This window comes from Chroicocephalus ridibundus, chromosome 1 (genome assembly GCF_963924245.1).
Source record: "Chroicocephalus ridibundus chromosome 1, bChrRid1.1, whole genome shotgun sequence".
NCBI lineage: Eukaryota > Metazoa > Chordata > Aves > Charadriiformes > Laridae > Chroicocephalus > Chroicocephalus ridibundus.
Genome location: NC_086284.1, coordinates 116,394,926 through 116,421,001, shown reverse-complemented (window position 1 = coordinate 116,421,001; position 26,076 = coordinate 116,394,926). Strand labels below are relative to the sequence as shown.

At 37.3% G+C, this 26,076-nt stretch overlaps 1 protein-coding gene across 4 annotated transcripts in view; it reads right to left on the bottom strand.

Annotated features, from left to right (window-relative positions):
- Positions 1-26,076, bottom strand: part of CADM2 (cell adhesion molecule 2) — a 673,883-nt gene that overhangs the window by 122,316 nt on the left and 525,491 nt on the right. For all 4 annotated transcript variants that reach the window (XM_063347822.1, XM_063347840.1, XM_063347831.1 and 1 more), the window contains 2 exons: positions 7,841-7,993; positions 5,253-5,390 (listed from right to left, as the gene is read on the bottom strand). In XM_063347822.1, coding sequence (XP_063203892.1) covers positions 5,253-5,390; positions 7,841-7,993 — 291 coding nt within the window. The remainder of the gene's footprint in view (positions 1-5,252; positions 5,391-7,840; positions 7,994-26,076) is intronic.

The following is a 26,076-nucleotide window of genomic DNA, read 5'->3' as shown; positions in this document are numbered from 1 at the left end:
TTTACAGGAATATACAGACAAGTCCCAAGAAGACTGGAAATAAAATTACTTCAAAGAGACCTTCCACTCACTGGTTTATATTATGCTAAATTGGTCTACTGCTTTTGTGCAGATGCGGTTAAAAATCTCTTTGACAGTTTTCAGCCCAGATACTAGATTGCAGGGAGCCGACAGCTATACTTAAGAAAGATTCAACCCAGCTCAAGGTTAAGGTTCAAATTTGTTGTAGAACATCCATGTTAGATCAGAACTAAAGATCCAAAAGACTGAGCACTTATTTAAAAAAGTTTTGATGTATTAACTGCAACATGAGATCTTCTTACACATGCTTTAGAATTGTTTTACTTGCTTCCCAACTACTTATAATACTTACTGGTTGTAATTTACTTCGTCAAATTTTCAGCAAAAGAGTAAACTCGTTATATTGATTTGTTACTATGAAAGCTTTAAAAGACATAAATAAATACATAAACATATATATTAAATTACACTGAGATTGCATGTGTCCTCTGTGTCCTAAAAAAAGAAAAAGTGAGAGGATTCAGTTTTATAAATTATACTAAATCCCATTAGAGAAGAAGATGACCTAAATAAAATTGCCATGAAATATCAATTTTAGAAAGCAAATCTTAAATGGCTTAAGCTACATCTTTTTAGATTAAAAATACCTGTGATATCAGAAAGGTGGTCTTTTTTGTTGTCTCCAGATAGATGAATACACCACACAGTTATATGATTCCCATTTTCCCCTAAGAAATAATTTTTTCTTGCATACAAGCATTTTTCTGCCTGTTGGTTGCTAAGCTTTAAGAGATTTCAATTTCTGCCACCGTGACTACTAATATTCAGGGATCACTAGGTGAGAGAAATATTGACCAGGGCTAAAGCAAAGTTATTATAGCCAAACAACAAATGTCTCCACTAATATTTAAAGCAAACACATGAGATTTTGTTCCCAGAGTTAGGTTCCCAAATTCAATAATAAGCACCTATATAGATAGCCTTCTGCTTATAAGTAATGCACACATCCCTTTGCTTACTGACTTCAGGCAGAGGACAGACAGCCCCTGAAACATCAACAACTTCAATTTCAGTGAGAGGCCGTGGATGTTTAATCCTTTAGAAAAACAAAAGCAGTTAATTTCCTAAACGGATGTTTAGAAGCTTTTCTCTAGGCACCTACTGTTTGGAAGATTTCAACTCTTAGTGTTAACGACCTCTGTAAAAAGGATGGTGATACTATTCTATAAACTGTTGACATCCTCATCAACAGAAATACTTAGCTTGTCCACTTTATCAGCTGTATCTGCTTAGATGTTTCTCCATAGCAAAATGAAGGTGTGATTGTAATATATGCTAACTGAATGTAAGCCCACCTGGATGTAAGAGCAGCGGAGGTCAGGTAATGGGTATGTTACCGTACGCTAGCATTCAGAATATTTACCCACGGTTTTTACAGAATTTTTAAATATATCTACTGTAGTCCATTCTTTCATTTATTGTCTTGATCCTTCACTCTCCTAAATACCCCCTTGAAAAAAGGTTAAAAAAAAAAAAAGATCCATCACAGACGCACTTTCACTAGAATGAAACAGGTTGGGGGATGACTAGATAGAAAGTAGCTTTATAGAGGAGGAACTGGGGGTCTTGAGGATAGGTTGAACATCAGTCAACAGTGTGTCTTTGCAGGGTTGAAAGATAAAAAGCAACTGCCCTGCATTAATGATAGCATAGCCAGCAAATCAAGGAAAATGACTTCTCTCTTCAGCTCTTGCATGGCTGCATCTAGAGTAGCAGGCCCAGCTTTGGGCTTTCCGGTACAAGAAAAATGTCAACAAACCCGAGTAGGTTCAGCTGAAAGCCATAGAAATGGTCAGAGGAGGGAGCATACAATGTACAAGGACAGCTTAAGATAGTAGGGTTTGTTCAACCTGAGGAAGAGAAGACTAAAACCAGATCAAAGTGACGCCTTAAAGTACCTAATGCATGGTCATAGAGAAGAAAAAGCCAGAGTCCTCTCAGAGGTGTACTGCAAAAGTTGAGGGGCAATGTACACAGGTTACACCAAGGCAAATTCTGATCATGAAATATCTATAATTATATATAATGAAATATAATGAACATTTTCCATAATAATACTTTCAAATACTGAAACATCTAGCACAGACAGACTAGGATTCTCCATCCTTGGAGATTTTTCAAAATTGAATTGGAGAAGACCTTTAGCAACCTGATCTAACCTTTGAAGAGAGGCTGGGCCATATGAAATCTAAGGGTCAGCTATGGGCCCACTTCTATGACTCTTCAGATAGGTAGATATACTTGTATTAACTAATACTAGTTTATATCTCATAACTGTAGATGTTTGACAGTGAAAATAATAAATAGAAATGATAGAATGTCTGTCATTCATTGTTCATTTATAAAAGCACATACTTGTAACATCCATATAGACACACTCATCTTTTAAAAAGATGGCTTTGCTGTTTTCACAAGGCAAATGCAATTTTTCTTTACATTTAAAATAAAGTTCTGCCATGAAATGGACTCATTATCTAAAACATTTTCGTCTTCATTTTAGAGGTTTATCAAGGCAAAATGTTCACTGCCCCTCTGAATTCTTTGTCTATACTAAAAACAATACAAAACTAATGCAAAAATGTCCTAATCTGTTGCAACAAAACACACTGATATTATCTTATTATTTTTGAAGGAAAATTTTGCTAGGGGAAAAAAAAAGAAAATACATTAAAAAATATTCCCGAAACCTAAAAACAATTTTTTACATAATATTGTTGAAATAACATCTAACAAATTTTGTTGAAAGAATAGATAATTTTTAAACAAAAGTTATGTATTTAGCTTCTCCAGTGTTTTTGCTTTTAATAATCTTCCAGAAATGTCACCAGAATGCTAAAGTGCAGATCGCTTTGTTAATTTGGTGCATATATGAGAGACAGAACACTAAAGTAAAAGGTATGGTACTCAGTGCTTCACATTCAGTCTCTCTCATTACCAACACTTACTCTATCAAACAGTATTCCTTTACTAGATGATGATTCCTTTTTTGAGTAATAGCAACGGAGCTTCAATTTTAGAATGGCTTTTTCCCCTTTGGTGCGACTCTGAACTCCGTGCATCATTTATATTCTTTTGCACCATGTATAATACACTGTAACACAATTGGATTTACTGGTGCTAGACAGACGAACTCCTAACCTTTAATGTCAGCTGCATTAGCATATAATTTCATATCTATTTTCTCAGATTTATCATTTCACCTTTTACAGTGCACAAAGCTAATGTAACTTCTGCTGATGCCACTGCAAACTGGTTAGGTTATTTTATTTCTAACCTTTGTGAAATGGCAATGTGCTCTTCAGAAGACCTAGAAAACTAAACTGAAATGAATGTGCTCAGTACTTTCCTCTCATTTCTGTTTTTTTTTTTCCCTTTACTGTTTTTTTTCCACACGTCTTCTTTGTCCCTTCCCCGCCCCCTTTTTTGAAAAAGCATCCCTTTAGGAACCGCTGAGAAAAGCAAATTAGTTAAAGAGTGAAATCACGAAATTGCTTGCTTGGCTTCAATTCCATGACAACTGAAAGAAAGGTGAAGTTATTACACCAGATTTTAAAATACAATTTTTAAAGTAACATATTTTCAGATGAGTTGCCTTGCTTTTAGGCCAACTGTGCCAATGCTTCTCTTAAAGTATTAACTTCGCTTAGAGTGATTTTCAGTCTTTATATTTCTTGAATATAAATATTCATCCTGTCATCTTTTCTAGAGCACAGAACCGATGCTGCGCCATGTGTGCTAGCTGTGCTGTTAAATTCTTTTTAATTACATTTGATGAGATGGTACTTTTCTTTCAGCAATCTCCTCAGATTTCCCACTGGCTGGAAAGAATGGTACTCTGTTTCCTCATTTTCCTGTCTTCTTCAACACTATTCTGATTTTCATGAGAAATCTGAAGATGCTTCTAGAATAGAGTGGGTTCCTTGGACAATCAACTGCAATTTCCTTTATTTCCCAATTTTATATCACAGCTCTGGTTGTGTACATTGAACTGTGGTAGAGAATAGCAAAGGAAGATTAATGGATTCTGTAATTAATGCTGTAACTGTGCTTGAGGCAGTTTATTGAGCTAAAAAAATCCACAATGTCAGACAAACATGAGGCAAAGCACACAAAAGTTGGTTGGTTTTTAAAAAAAGCTTCTCAGAAACGGTAGATTTTTAGTTATTTGTTGATCTGGTCTTAGAGAGGAATGACTAGAGATGACATGAACAAATACCAATCCCTTATCCTTTTTATTCATATGCTCTATAATGGGCACCTCAGTTGGCTGTGGTAGATGTGACTAAACCTTCTGTTATAGGAATCTCTCTCCACCCATTCACCAAAAAGGATTTTAAACTCTCCCAGCATTTATGAGAATATGGACTAGAAAACTAACTTTTAAGAATATACAAAGTGAAAGAGAAGACAGAAGAGAAAAAAATAGCTTTTATATGCAACTCTACTATTTGACGGCATCCCCAAAGGCAAATCCCTGCTTTCAGCTTCGGTTTTAGGCACTCTATGACTTTTGAGTTACAGCAGAATTTGTCCAACTCCCCCCAGTTCCTGTGAAGTTCTCCTCATCCCCTTCGAAGCCTGTCTTCTCCCTGCTCCTCACCACCCACTCTCAGCATCCTTGCCTCAGCTGCAGATTCCGTTTCCCAACTCAGACTCCTTCAATTGCTACGTCCCGACTCTTACTCACTAGCGCAGGCTCTGAAGGTCCCCTAAGGGAAGTGCAATCTCTTGTCTCCTCCAGACAGTTCTGCCTCACCTGATCACTTTACTTAGAGGAGTGTAACACAAAACTGGCAATTGACCAAATCAGACATACGTCATATTAGGAAGGCAAAAAGAAATGAAAAGGTAAAATATCTGGGCTGAATGGTATGGCTGTGATAACTATAATCCATAAAACGTGTCTCTATGGAGCATCACAGTTGAGTTTATTATGCTGAACAGAGTTCAGAGCAATTCAAACATCAGTTTTTACGATCTGAAGAAAAAATAAAAAGATCATTATATAACCACTCCAGTAATTTACAATCAATTCCTTATCTACGTACTATCACTGATACATTAAATGGTTGAATATGAGAAACTTTACAAACAAAAATTAAAAAATATAATTCTAAATAACAGGTAGTTTTGACAATTGGACCAAATTACATCAAAGTCCTTTTAAATACCTTTAACTTCTTTGTCGTTCTTGAACCATCTGATATCAGCTGCTGGTTTACTACCAGAAGTCTTGCAAGTCAGCTGCATCCTCTCTCCCTCCATAACTGGTGAGGTAAATCCAGTAATTTGTGGCTTCTCAGGAACACCTAACAAGCAAACAAGCAAAAAGTCTCTGATAGTGTCAGCTGCTGCCATGAATATACGACCATCTTAAAGTTCACTTTTTCATACGCTTTAAATTCTGGAAACAGAGTAATTAGTTCCTTGCCTTCTACCAAAATTGAATGTCAGTGAATCCTGTTTCCTTCTGCAAATAAACTGTCAATCTGAACTGCAGCTGATTCTTAAGAATTAAAGAAAACAGAAATTATCTAGTTTTCTAAGGGAAACAGATTGTGTTCTAAAAACTGTCTTACCTACATACATTCTGCATGCAGGTCTAGTCTGACTTGCTATTCTAAAGTTTAAACTGGTCTGCACAGCCAGTAGGGTGACAAAGTATATTAGAAGTACAGCTGTGAAAATAAAATGTAGCTGACAACAAAAAGCTGAACTGATCTAAGTTCAGAACAGATGTTTAAGCATGAGTTATGATGATTTGAATACAAAATCCAGGGAAAAGAGAGGATGAAAATAAATACAGGAGTTACTTTATCTTCAGAGAACACATAACTAAAAACCCAACAGGTATAATCACAATCCTATTGTCTATGCAGATTTCTTCAGCTGAATCTAAGACCTTTGGAGGAGGTCATGGCATACTATACACATATTTCAATGAACCGTGGAAGGTTTAAAAAAAAAGTTATGAAAAGAACTGGGAAAAATTTGATCACTATGTGTATAAATCCATTTGACTTCTGAAAGCACAAGATTAACTTATTTTAAAGTGATACTCATGACCGTCACTTTAAAATCTCTGAAAATGTCATTGTTTTAACTTGCATCTGCAGCGCTTTGACGCGTTCATATTTGTGGTTAGATAAAGGGATTGGTCACAGTAATTGATCCTGTGCCCTGCATTTCACAATTTGGTTTGTTTACATCTCTTTTCCAATATGAGAGATTATGTACATAAAACCCAAGCAGCAGCACCTATTGCATAGTACATTTCTGTAATAAATTTACTCCTCTCTTTCAGGACAGAAAATGGTGTCTACTATAATACCTTGACACTTAAATCTTCTAATCCATAACAGAGCAGTCAATAAAGAGATTATTAGTACATAGAAGGATAGTTTATCTGATTAAAAGGTGTAATACATTTCAATGGAAAATATCTCCATCTCAGATAGAAAGTATTCCAAGAGTTTAAAATGTTGCTTTGTTGCTTTGAAATAGAAAATTACAAATATAAAATGAAAAAAGGTATCTTAAATCTTGCAGCTTTCTTTCTTGGTAGGTAAGTAGCTGACATTGGGAAAACTGCATTAAACCTCCCTCAAAATGAAGGTAAAACTAAAAGGACTGTGAAAGATCACTTTACTTTGGTTAATAAATATTGGCTAAATGTTTTTTTTTGTCTTTTAACACCTTTCTATGTCTTTCTGCTATTTACAGTGTTGAACTGGTCTACTCATCTATTGTTTAGATCACGAGATGCCTCTACAGAAAAGAAGGTGTAGGCAGCTGTTATTCCAGAATATTCTGCTTTGAGTGGGTATTTTTTGTCCTTAATGGCAAACTTTTGAAGATTTTTGTAAAATAGTCTCACAGGGAGTGAAAGGGAGATGTATTTCATATCCCATGCACAAAACCAATTCCCTGGCTGGATTATTGTGAATATTACTGGCACAGAGAACACCTTACATTAGTCCCATTAAATTCAACTGTCTGCCCGTCTACATATAAAAATAAAACAAAAAGAAAGAAAGAGTCAAGTTCAGGGACAGGAAAAGGAGAAAAGAATAAAAATCAATCTCTGAAATCACATAACCTCTTAGGTACGCAGGTGTGTTTCAATGAACTATAGCAATTTTGTCTGATTGGGCTACCGACATTCATAGAATCATATAAAGTTTCAAGCAGAAACTTTATTTCCTGGGCATCTCTCGAAATCTATTGCTTTTCTATGGTGTATCTATAACCTTTGGGGAAAACAGCAGAGCATTTAGAGGATAAAGCATAAAAGAAGCAGCAAACCCAGTGAAAATATGCACTTTATAGACAAAAAAAGAAAGCAGAATGAGCCAAGAAAATGCACAGCTAAGGAAAAACGATAAAGCTCTAAAGCCCGTTTTGATTTCATGCTTTCTGATTTTCTCCCCTTTGCCCTATACAATACATTGTTAGGAGATGAACACATGCACCTTCTTTGCACTTCTGGTGCTTGGGATGTGGAGGTTATGTCCATTTTATGGAGCACTCGTACCTTGGTATTTGTGTGCTCCCTAATTCATTATCCTGCCACCGCACAAATAGTAAGAGACATGTTATTTTTCAGCACAGCAATATGAAATAATAAATATCAGCGAAACAAGATCAGACGTTTACATGTATCTTCTGCCAAGCTTTAGAAAAGTTCATTCTTATCATAATTTGCCAAAGCCTGAGAAGTTTACCATTTGCTTCTTTATGCTCAGCTATTTATACTTACCGAGAACGGTAAGAAAAGCCTTGGAAGTTTTGACAGGCATAGTAAATAAAGAGCAGGTGTACTGCCCTTCATCCGACAGAGACACATCGCTGACACTGATACTCAGTTCATGCCATGAAGCTCGGACCAGCTCAATTCTGTTGTCCCTCAGAGCTGAAAAACAAAAATTCATGTCATAAGGCAGGAAACAGCACATTAATAAAGCGTGGTATGTTAGACAAGAGGCTCTATGAAGCAGCCTAGTGAAATCACACCCCAGAATACAGGGATACGGACACAGTTGTCTTTAGGCGTAGTAGTTTGTTTTCTCTATGAAATAAAGCACAAGAGTTCACCAAGTTTCTGAATAGTGTACTAAGTGACTTGTAATGTATATAAACCTAGAAACTAAGGGACTTTAGTTATCTCTGGTCTTCCTCGGAAAAAAACAACATTGACTGCCCCCTAACAGCTTTGTTCAGTGCCTAAAATAACTCCTTCCTAAAACCATTTTTTTTTCATATTTAGAAATGTGAGTGAACATTGAGAATCCTGTTTCATCTACTAACAAACTATCTTTTCAATTAAGAAGTCTAGCATTGTGTAGTTTGCCTACAGATTTTTCTCACGTCTACTACCACTTACATGGAACTGGAATATCAGATTTCTTGAACACTGAAAGGCTATTTCTTATTATGAATATATTGCAAGTTCCACTTCTACATGCGTATGTAATACATTTAAAGATTTTAGGTAATTAAGTATAGCGGCTTTACCTTTTTGATTATGACTAAAAATCTGATCTTCCAACAGAAGATCCTTCCTAACAAAATTTTGTTTGCATGAAACCACTGAGGGAAGAGTAGCAGGTAGGGAGGTTTACTTAAATTCAAAATGTCACTTTAGCTAATGCATTAAAATTGTAATTATATTAAAGCCTATATTTAGATTAACCCACATTTTCAATTTAAAAACAGTCAAGCATTCCCAAACATTCCATTCCTCTGAAGTCAAGCTGTTTCGGGAATCTACATATATTAATCGAGTCTTTCCACAGGAGAAATACTAGTATCAAAAGTAAGTAAACACCATAATTCTCCTACGCGAACAATACAAAAGCCTATATAACTCAGGAAGTTTTGCTGTATACCTCTAGATTCAAATCTTTCACCTGGCAGTGTTTGAATCTTCAGTGAGTCTATTTGTACAGTAAGCCTCTGATAGTCAAAAGTAAAAATAATTACTGGGAGAGCTATGCTTTGATTTGTGAGAAGAACCAAGATGTTCAATTTCCTAAGGCTGTTCTCACTCACCTCTTTCTAAAGTCCCCAAAGGCTCTTATATTTGTTTCTCCTAACATTTACATCTTCCAATGATAAAAATGAGCTTTACTGTGGTTCTATGCCTACTAAATCGTATATTTCTGACCCATTGCAAGGGTCTCCAAGTGCTGTCCATACAGGAAGACTTACACCAAAATAAGCAGCTACAATGAAGACTCAGCAAAAATGTGACTCAGATTTGGTGTCTTCTAAGGCTACCATTCAGGTTTCTTTACAATGATTTCAAGATTAATTTATTGTTTATTTCAGGGCAGGCCAGCTAAAGTTTGACTTAGTCTCTGTAGGGTCTGATGACTGAAAGGTGACAGCTTAAGCAGACCTAACATGTAAGTACACCATGAGCTGCTCCAAGGCACATCAAAGTGACTGAGATTGTGTGTAACGGGCACATTCCAAACACAACTGAGACAACTTCTGGCCAGCCACAGCAAGAAATAAATACTTGTGTAGTATATAATATAAAATGCATATAACGATGGAAAACAGGTGCAACGTTACAGCAAAAAAGCAAGCAAAACAAAAGCCACAGGATTAAAAGCTATGTACATATCAATATGCTGACATAACAGCCAAGCAAAACAAGCTCAAGAAAACAAAAAGTACATAGAAGCAAGCTTCTACCAACCCAGAATAGCAGGCAAAGCTGATGACTGTGGCTTTACTAGCCAAAAGTCCTCACAACAGTGAAGCTGTTGCTATCTTTGAGGAAGTAGATGGAGCTCAGAATTCATTTCTCAGCATTTCAATTCTAGTCAGATGCAAACTGAGCGGACATAAGAATGGTAGTTTATTTCACATTACCAACCTTTCAGAAAAAAATATTTTCAAAATGACCCAGTGCTTCCAAATGGCTTGATTACCACCACACCCATACATGTAATTTGGAGAACAGCACAGGAAATAAAAAAAAAAAAAAAAAACCACCACACCAAAAAAACCCAAAACCAAACAAACAAAAAAAAAGACCAAAAAACCCCAAACCCTCAGCACCCCAGAATTTGAAAGTGGTGATTTTTGCCTCCCCTGACTCAGAAATTATGTAAAAAATAATGCAATATATCATCTCAAGTGTTACTTAATCTTGTTGTAATTTTCAGTTGCTACTACCTCATGATAAATATCTACCTAACTGTCGAAATATTTTCCCATAGATCGGGCAATGTGCAGAATTTCACGCATTAAGAACCGTAATGAATTCCACTAGAGAAAAAACGGTTTACTGATGATTCCAATAGCACACCATTTCGATCCTACTGGTAGAGGAAAAAAATAATTGAAATAAAAACCAACTGCATCAACTATATACCCACTGCTACCCTCCCTCATTTCCTCCTCTCCACACCTTTTTTAACCTTTGCACAACATAAAAAAACCTCAGCTCAGTCAATTTTCCGGAAAACCAGTAAAAACAACCACTGATCAAGAGCTGAGATCAGATGTTCCACGTTTCAGCCTAGAGTGAGGTTTTATTGAAAGAACAGAAAGAAAGAGTTTTGTAATGGAAATACCAACACAGAGCCTTTGCGAAAAATTCTGACAGAATACTCCTTCTTGGGAAAGCTGTTTGTCAGAAGCATTTTTATAAGTGGTAAGTCTAAATGCAATTAATTATCTGTGCCATCAGTTTCAAACCTAAACATCTGTAAGCTTTCCTGTCTAGCCCAATTTGAGAGCAAACCAGTGAGAAAACTCTACCTCTATTGCTTAGACAAGGGTAGCACTTACACGGAGTCTTTTTAGAATCTTATTTTCAAACTTTATTTCTACATCGATGTCTATATCCTTATCTACATCCATTTAGAAAGACACCGATTCCTCCTATGAAATTGACAGCTGTGATGGACGCCAGAACTGGTTTGTTTCCATTTGCTGTGTTAGGTATATTTTGCTAAAAGGGTGAAGTTGGATCAGAGAAAAAGCGGCTGCCTAACTGTCTAGTCCCGGCTCCCTCACCCTGGGGCAGGGGCAACCCTCTGGGAGCAAATGAACAGTTGGCGGTACTGGAGAAGCCAGGAGTGCTTCTGGCCACGTAGCAATCTCCAGGCAGAGAGACTGAGTGGAGCGGGGCTCTTGCATGTGGCAGAGAGTAAGCCCTTGCCAAGTCTGGTCGATGGAGCAAAGGAGCCCGTGGAGCCCAAACAGAAGCCAGCTACTGAAAGGTATCAACTGGCAAGCAAAAGTTTGAAGGAGAAGACATACTCTCCAAAGAGGCAGTGGAAAAGAAGGAGGTTTATTTACAGTACTCTGTATTTTATCCCTTTCCGCAGATCCAAGTTCTACTTGTTTAAAGAGGGATCTCATCTAGTTTATTATTCTCTATTTAAAGGAGAGTTTCAAAAGCTTTCTGTAAACTTTTTCATTGATCTTTCTTTGAAGTGAGAATTGCCCCAAACAGGGCAATTTTAGCACAAAGTTCAAGCCAACTTGAGGCTCTACCGTAGTAGGTTAAACAAAGTACCATAAATAAAATACAAAATGTTCTCTCTTATTAACAGCTGAAAACAACAAGCTGGACGCGTATGGGGACATTCTGCATGAATTTGGAGTTTGGTACACACCAATAAACAGATTTCCTGTATGCTGAAATGCCCAATGTCCATGCATTCTTCAATACAAACGCAGTAAGTAATTCCAGCTCCCCACAGAAGTTAACAGGAAACACTGCGTTCTCTTTAAAGTGCCTCATACTAAAATACAGCTGCTGTATTGTACTCAGGTGACAGTATTTATTCCTCCGCTTTTTAAGGTTATACTAATAGCTCCAGTTGTATTTCACGGGGAGTTTCTGAATAGTATTTATGAGTTGTATTGTGGTAGTGACTAGACGGCCCAGGTGAGCACAGAAAAGAAAGCTTTTTCCTTAAAGAGTGTACAAGCTCCGTCCTTACGTGACTTGCAGGGTTTCCTGCCCTCGCCCCTACCTCTGCCTGCTCTTTCAGAGCCTTCTCCGGAAGCTTTTCTTTTTTACCATTTCACTTTGTTAGAAGCTTAACAGCTTTTTGGCCTCTTCCTGGGGATTTTCACCTACATTCCTGAATCATTACTTAATCAATAGTTTGCATATCTACACTTTTGCATGATACAGAGATGCTAGAAAAGGGTAAATAAGCGGAATATGTATTTGACTTCTGGGAAACACACCTATGCCAAACAGTAACAAAGAATATCACTACTGATGTTTCCTTCCTGGATTCCTATGTTGCAAGCACTTACAAAAAATATAAAATGCAACAAGAAATATAATTGCACAGTAAATTCCAATATGCCCTCAGTACATTATTTCAGTTTTCTTTAATTCCCAGGCAGATATGATGTACTTAATTTGCAAGGTATGAAATAATTATGCATAAAATACTTGTTCCTAGGCAGACACGCTTCATTTATTTTACCTGTCATTCTCTTTTTCTGTGGAAAAGACTTCCTTTCAGAATGTTTTCTGACACAGAAACAAGCAACCTTGATAATTTGCATAGTTTAGACTATTATGAGTAAAAAATAGTCATGCATTTCAGCTGCACTAATTAGCAATTTTTGAGACTGATGACCGTTGCAATAAACTGGTCTCCTTGTTCACAGCCACAAAAAACTGTACTTTATTTTCTGCACAAAATAATCTAATGATCATATGTAGTCACGTAGTGAAATCTTGCAATGGAATATTATCAAAAAGAGAAAAGAAACTTAGAAATTCACACTGTCATGGAAAAAACATCCACATTTCATGCTGGGCAGAAAAGGCAGTAGGACCTGTTATATGCAGTAGCTGGAGAGCACCATCTCTAATCATACTTCTCTAAAATGACTACATTTTACTAGTATTTGGTGTTGTGTATTTGAAGAATGGGTAAAAAACAAACAACAAACCCTACGAATCCTCCAGAGTAATTTGCAGATGTTTTGACAATACTAACTTGACATATGCTGCTATCCTGGGATTCACTCAACAAAATTTTCTTCCTTATGTTAGAGTTGTTCCCTCTGTCATGGGAATAATGTAACAATCAGTTGGAACCAGAAGGATTTCTGATACTCTATAGGTCATGCTAAACTCCCAGAAATTTAATGCTTATGAAACTGAAACAATCCCTCTGATTTTCAGATTCCAACTTTCTGAATGCAGTACCATCATCAAATCTGAAATAGATTTCAAGGGATTTATATTTTGTTTCTGGATATCCTTCAGATGGCCTATTGCTCTGTTCCTAATGAATTCAATATACCTAGAGGTCTATAGGGATGATCTACAGCACTTGCCAATAGTTGTGCACCAAGATCTGTCAGGCCACAGATCACCACCGCAAGGGAAAGAAAAAAGGAGACGGGAGGGGAGTAAATTGAAAAAATAAAACTATTACTGTTGTTCTTTGTCTAGTTTTCTCAGCCTTCATACTCCCTTTCAAAAGATTGCAATTTCCTTTAAAAAAACATCATGTACTCATTAGTCTATTTGCTGTATTAACAGTTTGTCCATTTCCAACTGATACGCAGTTATTCTAGTGATGCCTTACCTATCTAGTAGGTACTTGTATGGTATCTGAGCTCCTAATATTTTAAAACTTCTCAAGTATTCGTATGTTGAAAGAAAATCCTTCTGCTTCCTCTTTCATTTTCAGTCATGCAATTTGATTACTTTCATACAAGGAGGGATACAAGGCTAGGGTTGCACGGTGGATATTTAGAAATCATGTGTTTTCTATTTCTATTTCTGCATGTGGTGAGGCCATTTTTACTTCTGACTGGAAATGAACTCCATAGCTTTGCTTCTGTGAAACTATCACTTTTGCTCTTATCACTAGCTGGTCATGATTCCAACAGAGTCCAAAGGTCAGAAAGATAGATGATCTCTTAATTAGTCTACAGTCATGACAGATTTCAGTACCAGGACAAAAACAATGAAATTGAGTCTACTTTCACAAGCACTTGGTAATACATTAGAAGTTTCTATACAACCTATTAGATTGGCTGATGTAGGTACCATTGGAGTCCTTTAAAGGTGACATCTTTTCTAAGTAAAATTAGCGGAAATAACAAAAACTGAAGGTCACAACACTGTGGATTTTGGCTAATTGGTTGTGGAACAGTATTCTGGCCAATTTGCAGATACATGATGATTTTTTTTTCCCATTAGGAAAGTGATTAGTAACACAGATGAGTTCAGAAAGACATTCCAAACAGCATCTTTCACAGTTTTGTGTCACTCAGATGCTGTGGATACTTTAACTTTACTGAATTTTCCAACCCATTCATGTACTTACTGAATAAATTCAGGGCATCACTGAGTTTTGTAGAACGTGCTAAGTCAGGTTTTTGAAATGGAAGAACAACATAATAACCCTTGGAGATTAGTTTTACTTTCATTGCAATGCATTTCTATTTCTCTTTGAACTCTTCTAAAGTACTCAGTAATCAAAAGGAAGAAATAACGGGGTCAATAGGAATATACTTCTTCTACCTCTAATCATCTGGTCATCTTCTACTTTATGCCCTGGCTTGCAATCTAATAAGAAAAGACTAGATTGCTTTCAGCTGAGAAATACCACTGAAATATTTGATTAGCTTGTTTAGAGAACAATGTTCAACAGCAAGCTGCTTTCTCCTTTTTATATTTTTCACATTTTTTGCACGTTGGATAATGCATATGTCTAGGAGTACAGCAAACTCCCTTCGTTAGAAGAGGTGCTGACAGTCTCACTAATGGAAACATCTTCTCTGTGCTTGCTGCCTTCAAAAGGCCAAAGAGCTGGGGACCCAGAACCTGTCCATACAACGCTATCTATTATTTATCAGGGCAGGCTGTATTTAAAGAACAGTCTTAGATGATCATGAGGAAAATTCAAACAGCAGGGTAATTTCTTCAGTGAAATGACAACAATGCTCCATTTCCTGCAATCTGGATAATACCAAAACAGTTTAAGGTGACTTACAATGACTTATGATCTTGAACACGTCTGCTAAGTGAGGTTTCTCCAGCTGTTGCCAACTGACAAAAGAAGGCCAGGACGATTACATGCCCTTCATGAATGGAATAAATACGGTAAAACCTTCCTGCATGCCAGATTTTCTGCACTGAGCTACATTTTCTCTCACAATAATTTTCTGTATTCTCTTCAGTTTCTCTCTTTCAGAGCACTCAAGAAACATGGCAATATGCAAAAAGAGAACTTGCCTTCTAGGGTGTTTATGATACCTATTGCTGTTATTAAAGAGACACTGCACTTACGTTCTTCTTGTCTTTTGAGAATCACAAGAATGACATTTATTGTCTTAGAAGGTCTGAGGGCTGCCTCACTTTCACATAAGAAATTTAAGTTTCAAATCCTTCCAAAACACAAGTTTTGAACTATGAAGATGCTCTGTTGTTTTATCATGTTGGAATAACGTTTAACTGTACTTTCAAAAATAAAACAAAAATCACATTAGTCAGGATGAAATGTTGTCTTACAAGGTCTGCTCATCTGCTTCCTTCTGCAATGGGGAATTACAAGATTTCCTATTATATTAATGCAACTGGACATGTGCCACAGCACGGTAGCCTAGAAAATCTTCAAAAATCACACTTCTCAAATATGCAGCTGCAAAAATTAAAATTGCAAAATGACCTGGCAAGCTTAGAGATGGACAGAATTAAAATAAATGAGATTCAATAGATAAAAGTAATTGGTAGAAATGATAATCTTACACACCAAGTTGGAGACTGATATTTTGAAAGCAGTAACACAGAAAAGAAGCCCCGAGGATTACAGAGGAAATTATTTAACTATACATTCAAATGCAGCACCGCTCTAAAAAGATGAATCCTATTCTGGGTTGTACTGATCCTGGCAATTATGGTAAAAGGAAAAAATAATGCTACAATATTCCAAAACTACATATATCATACTGTGTCATATATTGTAAATTACAGATAGAAACATGCTCTCAGTTGGGAAGGTAATTTCTGAAGGTCTGCTGATGGAATACTACTGCATAAGTAATACTATGAAAATGAAAATAATACAATGGAGAGCTGTAATAACAGACCACGTCTACCTAAGAAAATACTAATAGAAGTCTGAAATATATTTTTTTTTCTAGAATTTTGAGGGTAATACTGAAAACACAAACCAGTATGTTTCAGGCTAAATGAGAGCTCATTGTAAGTGAAAAATATTAGATAATGACTTTAATGAAGTAGAAGGGATAAAAAAATACTAATCCTCTCGCAAACTAAAATAAAGGTACACAGATTTTCAAGTTTGTTCTTCTGTGAATACCAGACTAGACAATTTTTCCTCGTGCTACTGATGTTGATATGAATCATTGTGTTAACAGTACTTAAATGATTGCTGACCAAGGCAGAGTTAAGGCTATTTATGTATTAAAAACTGTCTAGCCAAACAGCACAGAGCTCTACCAAGACAGTCTATGTATTTTAAAGAACATCAGTTACAGTATACTCACTTTTTCCTCTTCAAGAGACTGCCCTTTACAATCATTCTGGTGACCCTCATGCACTGCCTTTAGTCAGCTTTGAATGCAAGGAATCCCAAAGGGTAGGGAACATAGAACAACTCGGCCAAAATTTACACTCAGCACTGCTAGAAATCCAGTTTCTCCTCAAACTTGCCCGTATGCAATATGTTTTTCGTATATGTCTGCAGTTGACCATGTCTTAAGGGAGCTGAAGAACTGAATTATACCTGTATTTCTCTAACCTTGTAGATGGCAACATAACAGTTCTGCTCATTCACTAGATAAACTTAATGATCCCATCATACTGAAAATGTATTTAGTGGCATGAATAAGTAATACTCACTACTTATGTCATGTTTATGGTATCGCTTCATATTTTGTGAAATGTCACAGTCTTCTGATTTCTAAAGAGCGCAGTCCTATTCAAACATATTCTCTCAGCAGAATTTGGAGAGACTTTCTCACTTACTAATGATCTAAGAGAGATCTCTTTCTAAGTGAGAAAAGCTGTAAGATGCTTCTGTTCTTTCTTCACTTCTTGATCATTCATGTAGATACATAAACTAACATTGTTCTTCCTGTAGCAGATGTCTACATTACTAGACATGCAGTAGGAACACTCATTTGTCCCAACTACATTAAGAAGCTAGACTCCCTAAACTCCTGCTGCAGCCAGTGGAGCAAGATAGCTTCCTCCAGAAGCCAATTAAGAACAGGTCACTGCCTTGAAAATATTACAGAACCTGACCAAAGCAGCAAAGAAATCATCAACAATTGATGAGTGTACCTGCAATCAATCTAGCAATTGATTCCAGTACCAATGTAGAGTCAAATAATAATGTATATGTCAATACTGAAGATGTTAGTGATGTCTCGCGGATCTCACTATTGAGGGAATTGAAATATGGAACAAAGTATCAGGAGACATCTTAGATGAGTCTAGTGCAATTCCAGAGAGGATTCTCAGAAAGCTCTTTGGTGGTTTTAACATCTTTTATGATAGAGCCCTTTAAAGTTTTATGATGTCTCATACAGCCTAGCAGCAGACAATCTGCCTCTGAACCACAAGCACACAGATGCTTCCTCTTTTGTGGGATTTGTCTTAGTTTTCCAGATGCTGGTGTGCTGTGAAGGAAACCATTAGTGAGAAATGGTGATGGAAACAGATAATTATGGGATTGGAGGATCTCTCATACAAGAAGAGGCTGAGAGACTTGGGATTGTTTAGCATGGAGAAGAAGCAAATAATTAACTTAATCCAAATTCAAAAGAAAAATTTGGCAGCAGAATTTACTAGACCTCTAATTTTCTGAGAAACCTGCTCTAACTGGATACAACTGGAAAAAAAAGTTGGACTAGGTGACCTCCAGAGGCCCTTTCCAACATGAAATATTCTGTGATCTTGTGATTCTAGATGGTTTGGAGGTAAAGAATCTGCACATCACAAAATTCAGGAATGTCACTGATCCTGAAACACCAACAAAAAAAACCCTTTGGTGGTTATTCACAAAGATTAATCTTCTTTAGCTTTTTCTAAGTGATCTCCTCCCTCATGGAGGCTTCGGATTTGAGTCCCTCAGAAGAGGCTGCTTGTCTCTCCCCTTTACAGTCAATGAAGAAAAAAAAAAAAAGAGAGAGAGAAAGAGAAAAAATAGCTTTTCTAGGCTACACCTAGTTTGTGCAAATATACTTCTTGTGCAGCTATATTCCAAGAATGTGGTGACCTCACAAGTGCAGCAATATAATATTTGGAATCCAGAGTGGTGGCCAGACACATTCACCAAGTACTACGGAATATCATTTGGAAAAATAAAACAAATATTTGACATACAATAGCATACTAAGTACTGATAGTTGCACTGAATAAAAACTCTACTATGAATACATGCATTATTTAACAAACAGTAGATACTGACAGTAATAGATTTGTGGTATCATGCTATCATTGGTAGCATTCATCCCCAACAGCTGACATTTTCAGGGCCATTCACATACACCAGATATATTTCAGTATAAGAGAAGAAACCTGTCCATGCTTAACTTACATGTCTAGACAAAAACCAGCTGAATGCATCCTGGCTTTTTCATTTAAACATTTATTGCAGGTATTTTCTATTTTAAGAGTTGGGGAGAAATATACTTCCGTTTGTTTCCTTCCGCAGTTCAAATTGTAGCAGTAGGTAAAGGAATGAAGACATTAATTTGAAAAACAAATATATAGAGTAGCTACCATTTACAACCACGTAGCTAGAGAATGCTACTTACCCTTCACACTTGCAACAGATGATTAGTAACATTGGTTCTCATACTGCTCTTTTCTTAACTACTGTAGTCTGAAGACTCGCCAAGAAACCACCAGAACTAACCTGTCTTCAGCTGATTACTTTTGAAGGATAGATTTGTATATCATGATTGCCATATCAAAGGAAGCATTTAATACTTAAAAATTGTAAGGAGGTGTTCCATTGTTGGTTGCTTTTTGTGGCTATTTTTAATAGACTAAGTCACTTAAGTATTGTAGATACAGTCTAAGAAGAATTTCTGAATTTACTGTGTACTATTGAATTGTATATAATGGATCAAGAGCGACTTCCAATTCTGCTTCATAAGGTGACTGAGACACGGCACAAGCAAAGAAGGTATTTGGCCTTCAGGGCAGTAAATGTTACTGTACTCTTTCTTGGGCTCTTCGACAAAGTGCCCGTCAAAGGACATTAATTGCACCTTTGGATGATAGTATGTTCACAGCATCTAATGTAATAAAGAGTGCTGCAGTAACAATTTGCAACACTGGATACATGAACGTTTTTGGTATTTAAGTTATAACATCCCATTTTTAATTATAGTGTCCTTTATTCCTCCTTCTCTCTCCCGCTTTCACTTCAGAGCTGATTCACTTAACTCCTTTTTACCTGGGATTCAACTACTTTTTCCTCTTCTCCAGGCACAAAACTTAAGACCTCTATTTTAAAAAGTATCTAGAAAAAGAAACCTATTGTATATACACCCAAATCTCCTTTCCCGTCTTACTCATCTCCTGGTCGAATCAACAGTTTCGGAAACATTCCAGATATCAAATCCACTTCCTCTGGTACACAATGATATTTTAATACTACCACTTTCAATAACAGCAGTGGTTTTTCTTCTGTTTTCCATTTTGCTTGCAAACTGTGTTTGCCAAGTTCAATGCTTTCCTCAGAACCTCCTCTTGGCCTCCTTTAATCAGGATGTTTTCAAATTCTTCAACCAAAACTTAGTGAATTAAATTTTATATTTGATGTTTTTCTCCTATAGCAGCCTTTAGTATACTCAATAAATGTTTCTTTTCCAACAGACAAGTGTTTGTCCTGCCTCACTGATCCCATCCTTTCCTCACTCTTTATTTCTCTTGTTCTTCATCTTCCTTCTTTTTCTTTGAAATCTTTTGTAACTGCACACTTATGTAGGTGTTGACAATCCTTGGAATAAGCTGTCTTTGACTCCAGTTATTCCTCCATCTAGTCTCTTCCTCTTCTCCCCATCAATCTTTAAGTGATAAAAAAACGTGTTGGAATCCCTTTTAGTGACACTTTTCTTGTTTTCTGTAGTAAAATAATTTTGTTTCCTCTGTGTGATAGGTAATTTCTCTAAGAGAATGAGGCCACTGAAAGAAATTAGAAAATAAGAACGGGCTAAACCAATTGCATATGAAATATACATCGGGAATACTGATTAGTAACTCTTTAAAAGGGAAGAGTACATACAATTAATTTATTTCTTTATATTCCCAAATATAAACTCCAAAATACACTTTATCTTTCTGTAACAGAAGTGCAAAAATGTGACAATTTCAAATTTAAATTACTTTACACTTATCAGCTCCCTCAGCTGTATTAGGAACAACAGTGCCAGCAGATCCAAGGTGATGATCCCTCCCCTCTGCTTAGCACTAGTGAGGGCACACCTGTGGCCAGTACTGTGTCCAGTTCTGGGCTCATCCGGTACAAAAGAGATGGGGACATACTGGAGTACAACAAAGGTCCGCAAAGGTGATTAAGGGACTGGGACACCTGTCATATAAGGAGAGGCTAAGAGTGCTGGGACTGTTCACCCTGGAGAAGGTTCAGGGGGATCTCATCAATGTTCATAATTACCTGATGAGGGGAGTAGAGAAGATGGACCCAGGCACTTCTCAGTAGTGCACACTGACAGGCCAGGAGGCAACGGGCACAAACTGAAATGCAGGAAATTCAACTTAAGGTGAGGGTGGTCAGACACCGGCACAGGTTGCCCAGAGAGGTTGTACAGTCTCCATCCTTGAAGACATTTAAAACCTGACTGGACACGGTCTGGGGCAACCTGCTCTGGCTCACCCAGCTTGAGCAGGTCCACTGGACTACATGATCTCCAGAGCTCCAACCTCAGCTATTCTATGATTCTCTGATTCATACAGCTTTTACCTGTATCATAATACTACAGAAAAATAAAACCAAAAAAATGTTTCTAGCATTCCTCTCCTCCTTTTTGGCTTTTAAATTGTTTTTTTATAATTAACAACTGATATCCTGAGTAGCGGTCTGCTGAACTGTACTCGAGAAAACTGTTTGAGGACTATCCATCCATAGAGATAAGTCCTACCTGGTATTGTTAAAATACTGACAGATTAATTCAGTCTCTTCTGGAAATGAGTGCTGCCCTGAGTAGGCCCTCCCATGAACATGTCTTTTCCCAGAACAACAAAGAATTTAAAAACCTTTGATTGCATCAGTGAAAACGTTTCCAGTTAGAACCACAGAAAGGGAGGAGCTGGAGAGAAGGGAGCCTGCCAGCTGTTCCCTGTCAGTATGTACAGATGAGCTATGACATGATCTGGAATCGTGTTCTAGGTCATTGTGATCTGTTCTCAGTTGTTTTGCTACTTGTAGGGTACCCCCAAGAAAACTTTTGCATCAACACTGAATTACAGCAATATGGTCTCAAATAATAGTAACAACAACAGAGTCTGGGAAGCTCTGGCAACTTAGATCTTCAGGGTTATTGAAAAGCCCAACAAATTACCGCTGTACTGAGGGTTAACTTCCTCATTGAAAAAGGATGTTACTGCTAGCTAGAAATTTAAAATGTTTCCTGCTCGGGCCAGCAATCCCATGGTGTTATTAGGATTAAGCTGGAGCCAAAGAAATCTATTTAAGAAAATCCCTACAAGACAAAAAAAAAAAAAAAAAGAGTTCTATAATCCAGTTATTAAAGGTGCAGTCATGAAGTACCTGCAAATGCTGACTTACTGAATATGCTTTTGAACCCTCTATGCTTGATAGACAAGAATCATACTGGACTACTTTATTTCCACGGGGTCCATTCTGAAAGCAGGAAAAAAACAATCACTTATTATATATCACTTGTACAGCACTTATTAGCCATCAGTTAAAAATCTGAATTTATCAAAATAACAATGATTTTGTAGAAAAATGCTCAGACCTGATACTTTCTCTCGTCTTTCCTAAATTTGAAACTTTCTTTGCAGATTTAATTTTCTCTAGTTGAATACTGGAAAGTATTACTGAACAGTGATAGATTAAAACAAAATGAAACGATCCCCCACTACCACCACTAAAAGAAAAAAGAAAAACAACACTCAAACAGTTCTAGCACAGAAAACTACAATCCTATCAATTTAAGAATACCAGCAGATTTCATTTCACAGACAGGCGGAGGAGGGTAATCAGAGCTACATGTACGAATACTAACTTAAAGACACTGTAAAGTTCCGTAGAAGACCACAGGGAAGCTCCTACTGTAAAATCTAGATCATGAGCTTTAAAGCAATAATTAGCAGAGTCTGCAACCAGGTTGATCTTCAGGGAATGAAGACAAAATGAAGTCCTCATATGCAAATCTGTCTTCATAATTCTACCAACCGACATAAAATGTCAAGGGGATTAAAGTCAAAAAGGGGCAAAAAAAGCCTTTGTCTCCCTCAATGGCACTTTAGAGTATAAAGTTCCTTGGAGACTGCTCAAATTCAGAGAAATGAGAAGGAGGGGAAAAAACTGTGGAACTACTTGAGGATCTGGCCCTGGTGCGTCTATGTAGACCCCAGACAGACAGCTACAGATGAGCCTAGATGAAACATTACTGACTGCGACAGACAAAGTAGGATGGGAATGATGATTACACTGCTCTGCAATGTGAATTGCTGTAGCCAAAATGATGTCCTGAATTATTCTATGAATGTAGTCGCTGATCATCCATTCTAAAATTAAAGATATATTGTTCCCTGTGAAAATGAAATCAAAGACTCAACTCTGATCTCCCTCATTATGGAACAAATCAGATAATGTAAATCAAGTGTCATCTTGTAAGGTGATCCCTACTGGAATAAATTCTGCAGCTGAGACAGACGTGTCAAAAAGACACTACAACAATACCCATGAATCTCACTGGCGCTCTGCACCGTTATTTGGCTTCTGATATTTCTGTCAATTTTTTAAGGAACAGTACCCAGCTCTAGTTGTGGGTGAACTTACCATATAAAACTACAGCAAACATCAGAAACATGAATCCCTGTGCCTAAGGAAAACCTTTGGGCACTGCTGAAATCCTTCAATTATGCACTGACAGGTACCTAGCGGAGTTGCTGAGCTCAAGTCTCCCAGGACGTACAAATACCTAAGGGCAACTGCTTGAATTCTCCTGGGTCACCTTAACTGCACGGGGCTGGGGGGCAGATCCTGTGTCTGCATCACGGCAATTCACGAACAAGGTGGTCCTCCATTTATTTTATCCATGAGCTCACTCACTACTTGCTAGAACTCCTCTTGCACGAGAGGTGTAGGCAAAATGGGATTCTCCAAAACCTGCCCCTTCACTGTCACCCCCAAAATTCTCCTTAGAGAGCCCTGCTCAGAAGGGGCAGACCCCAGAATTTCCAACTCACTTAACCATCTGCATGCCATTGCCACTGGACTTTTGGGTATTTGCCACTAAAGTCTCCTTTGAAACTGTCCTACTTTGTACGAATACACACTATACGCATATAAATATAAATACATATTAATTGAAGCAAAGACTTGAACATTATTTTCCCGTGTTTCCTACCCACTAACTCATCTTTTTTTCTGCTTCCTATTGTGAATATTTGCAGTGGAATAGCTTCAGTAAGGGAAGGTGTGAGCAAAGCCTGTTAAGAAAGTCCAGTGGCCAGATGGTTAGGACATTCTCTGAGAAGGCTGGGGGACCAAAAGTCTTATTGCTGGTTTGTATTAGAGACTGTAGCAGTTAAAAGCTTGTCCCTTCTTTACCCATGCCACTAGCAGTGACTGCTCCACCTACCTGCCTACCAGGAAGGCCAAGCAGCCTCTTTGCTGTTCTTCCATTCGTGTCTTTGTTTCATTGTGAGGAAGACCTGACCTGGTTTAAATGCCATCTTTTAGAGAGAAGTGGAAAATCCCAAGAAGCGCTAAATACCTCCCTTTAGGCTGAAGTTTCTTGTCCAGGCTCTGTTTCCCCTCATTGGTATGTCCTAATGTTTAGCTGATGTATCTTCTGCTTCAGCTTGCTGTCTTTGGAGAACCCCACTCTTAATTTGTCTTGCTCTTTCCAGACACTTCTGAGAGAGCTTAAACATGCAATTTGAGGCAGATATTTCCTACAGGTACATGCGCCTTTTGGTGGAATCAGTCTATTGCTTCCCTAGTGAGGAAAAACTGTAGTTTTCATTAAACAATCACGTGTTACAAAGTCTCTAACAAAAGCCAAGTGTTGACTCTTCAACCTCCCAGCACACCTACTTGACTGTTTCCAAAAGCCAAACACCAGGTAAGATTCTCTTTTATTTCATCACCTAATAAATGATATAACTAAAATTAGGTAATGGGCACTAGTTATCAACACACAGTGACAAAGTCTATACAGATTCCACAAGAGAGGTATACATAATGAACTTACCTAAACCAAGTTTTTTTTAACCATATCAAAGTTCTCGCTACTTGCACTATTAATGCAATTGATGTTTGAGCGTCTGAGGTATGAAAAGTTCTGTATAGACCAGAACCGATGGAGTGAGGAAGATGCTTATTTTTCTGATTTTTATTTTGGTGTACAGGGAAAAAGGGTGACATTTCCGTGGTCGAAGTTAAAGACATCTCTCATCTAAAAAACGGATTCTGGTAACATCAACAATATACAATCTATACAGGGTATGTGTACCAACTTAGAGGAAAAAAGCAGGAAAACAATCGTTAAGACAAAGAGCAGACTAAACTAAACCTGACAGGCTTGAGTGATGACATAATACTCTCTTACTCTGTGATGGTGACACAAAAATGCCAAAGGACACAAAGCTGTCAGTCTTCTTGTTTATCTTCTATCTAAGACTAATAAAAGGAGGTTGGTGATTGACAGAACAGACATGGGCACAGTCCTAGGCATACAGTTTGCACTCTGTTTGAAAAATGTATTGATGGTTTTAGGGGTGGCTTATTTGTTATTGCCTTTTTCTGCATTACCTTTGTGATCTTTCACAAACTTTTGACAGAACTTTTTTAAAGCTATCATTGCTTTTTAAAATCTTGATTAGTAGTTATAATTGCTGATATTGCAGTGCCCTAGCAATTTATTAACAGTATTAGCTTCTGGACAAGTGTCCAACTTAGTTGAAAAAAACCACCAGAGTTCTGCATAACCTTTTAGGTACTATCACAGTGAATAATTTAATATTATCAAACATTTCTATTTTTATCTGTCTCAGAAAACAAAGCCTAAATGCATCCTGCTACATTAGCTCCTAACTACTGAAAATGGGAAACGACACAGGTCTCTATAGAACACAACACTGAAGCACCATTTAATTTTAGCACATAAATCTTGTAAGGCAGGTAAAACTACAAAAAGAGAGAACAAGGAACACTCTACATAGTGAAGCATTGCTGAAAACAAGTGACTTATTTGGTTATTGCCCCAATTACTCAGTAGGAAACAGCTGGTAGAAAATACTCTGAAACAAACCAAGTATCTTTCAGAGTTCTGCAGAATAATTCAGTGGGGAAGATGACAGCATTTTCAAAATCTTCCCCTAAGTAAATGTGATTGTGTGCATGTGAGGATGCAGTGCTGGAAAAACTCAAATTATTCTGCTTTATTACTCAAGAACCTCGTACAATTGGAGAAGGTACGCTATAGAGCCACACTGTTCGGCAATTCATTCCTTTCACTGGAGGGGTTGCACAGGCCTGTGTTTGCAAGGTACATCTTTAAGCCTTCCAAGAGATATCTTTGCTTCTAAAAGCAAATGCACACAATAATAAGAAGGGCATTTTGCTCCTGATTCATTCTTCCTCTCATACAGAAGCTAACATTGAGAGGCACAATACTGAGGAGCACTATATGTTTCCCACTGAGGCTGGCCCGCTCCCCTGTGAAGCACTGAATGTACTCCTGAGAAACACATGATCTGCTTCTGCTTTGGATCCTGGTTTGTTGTTT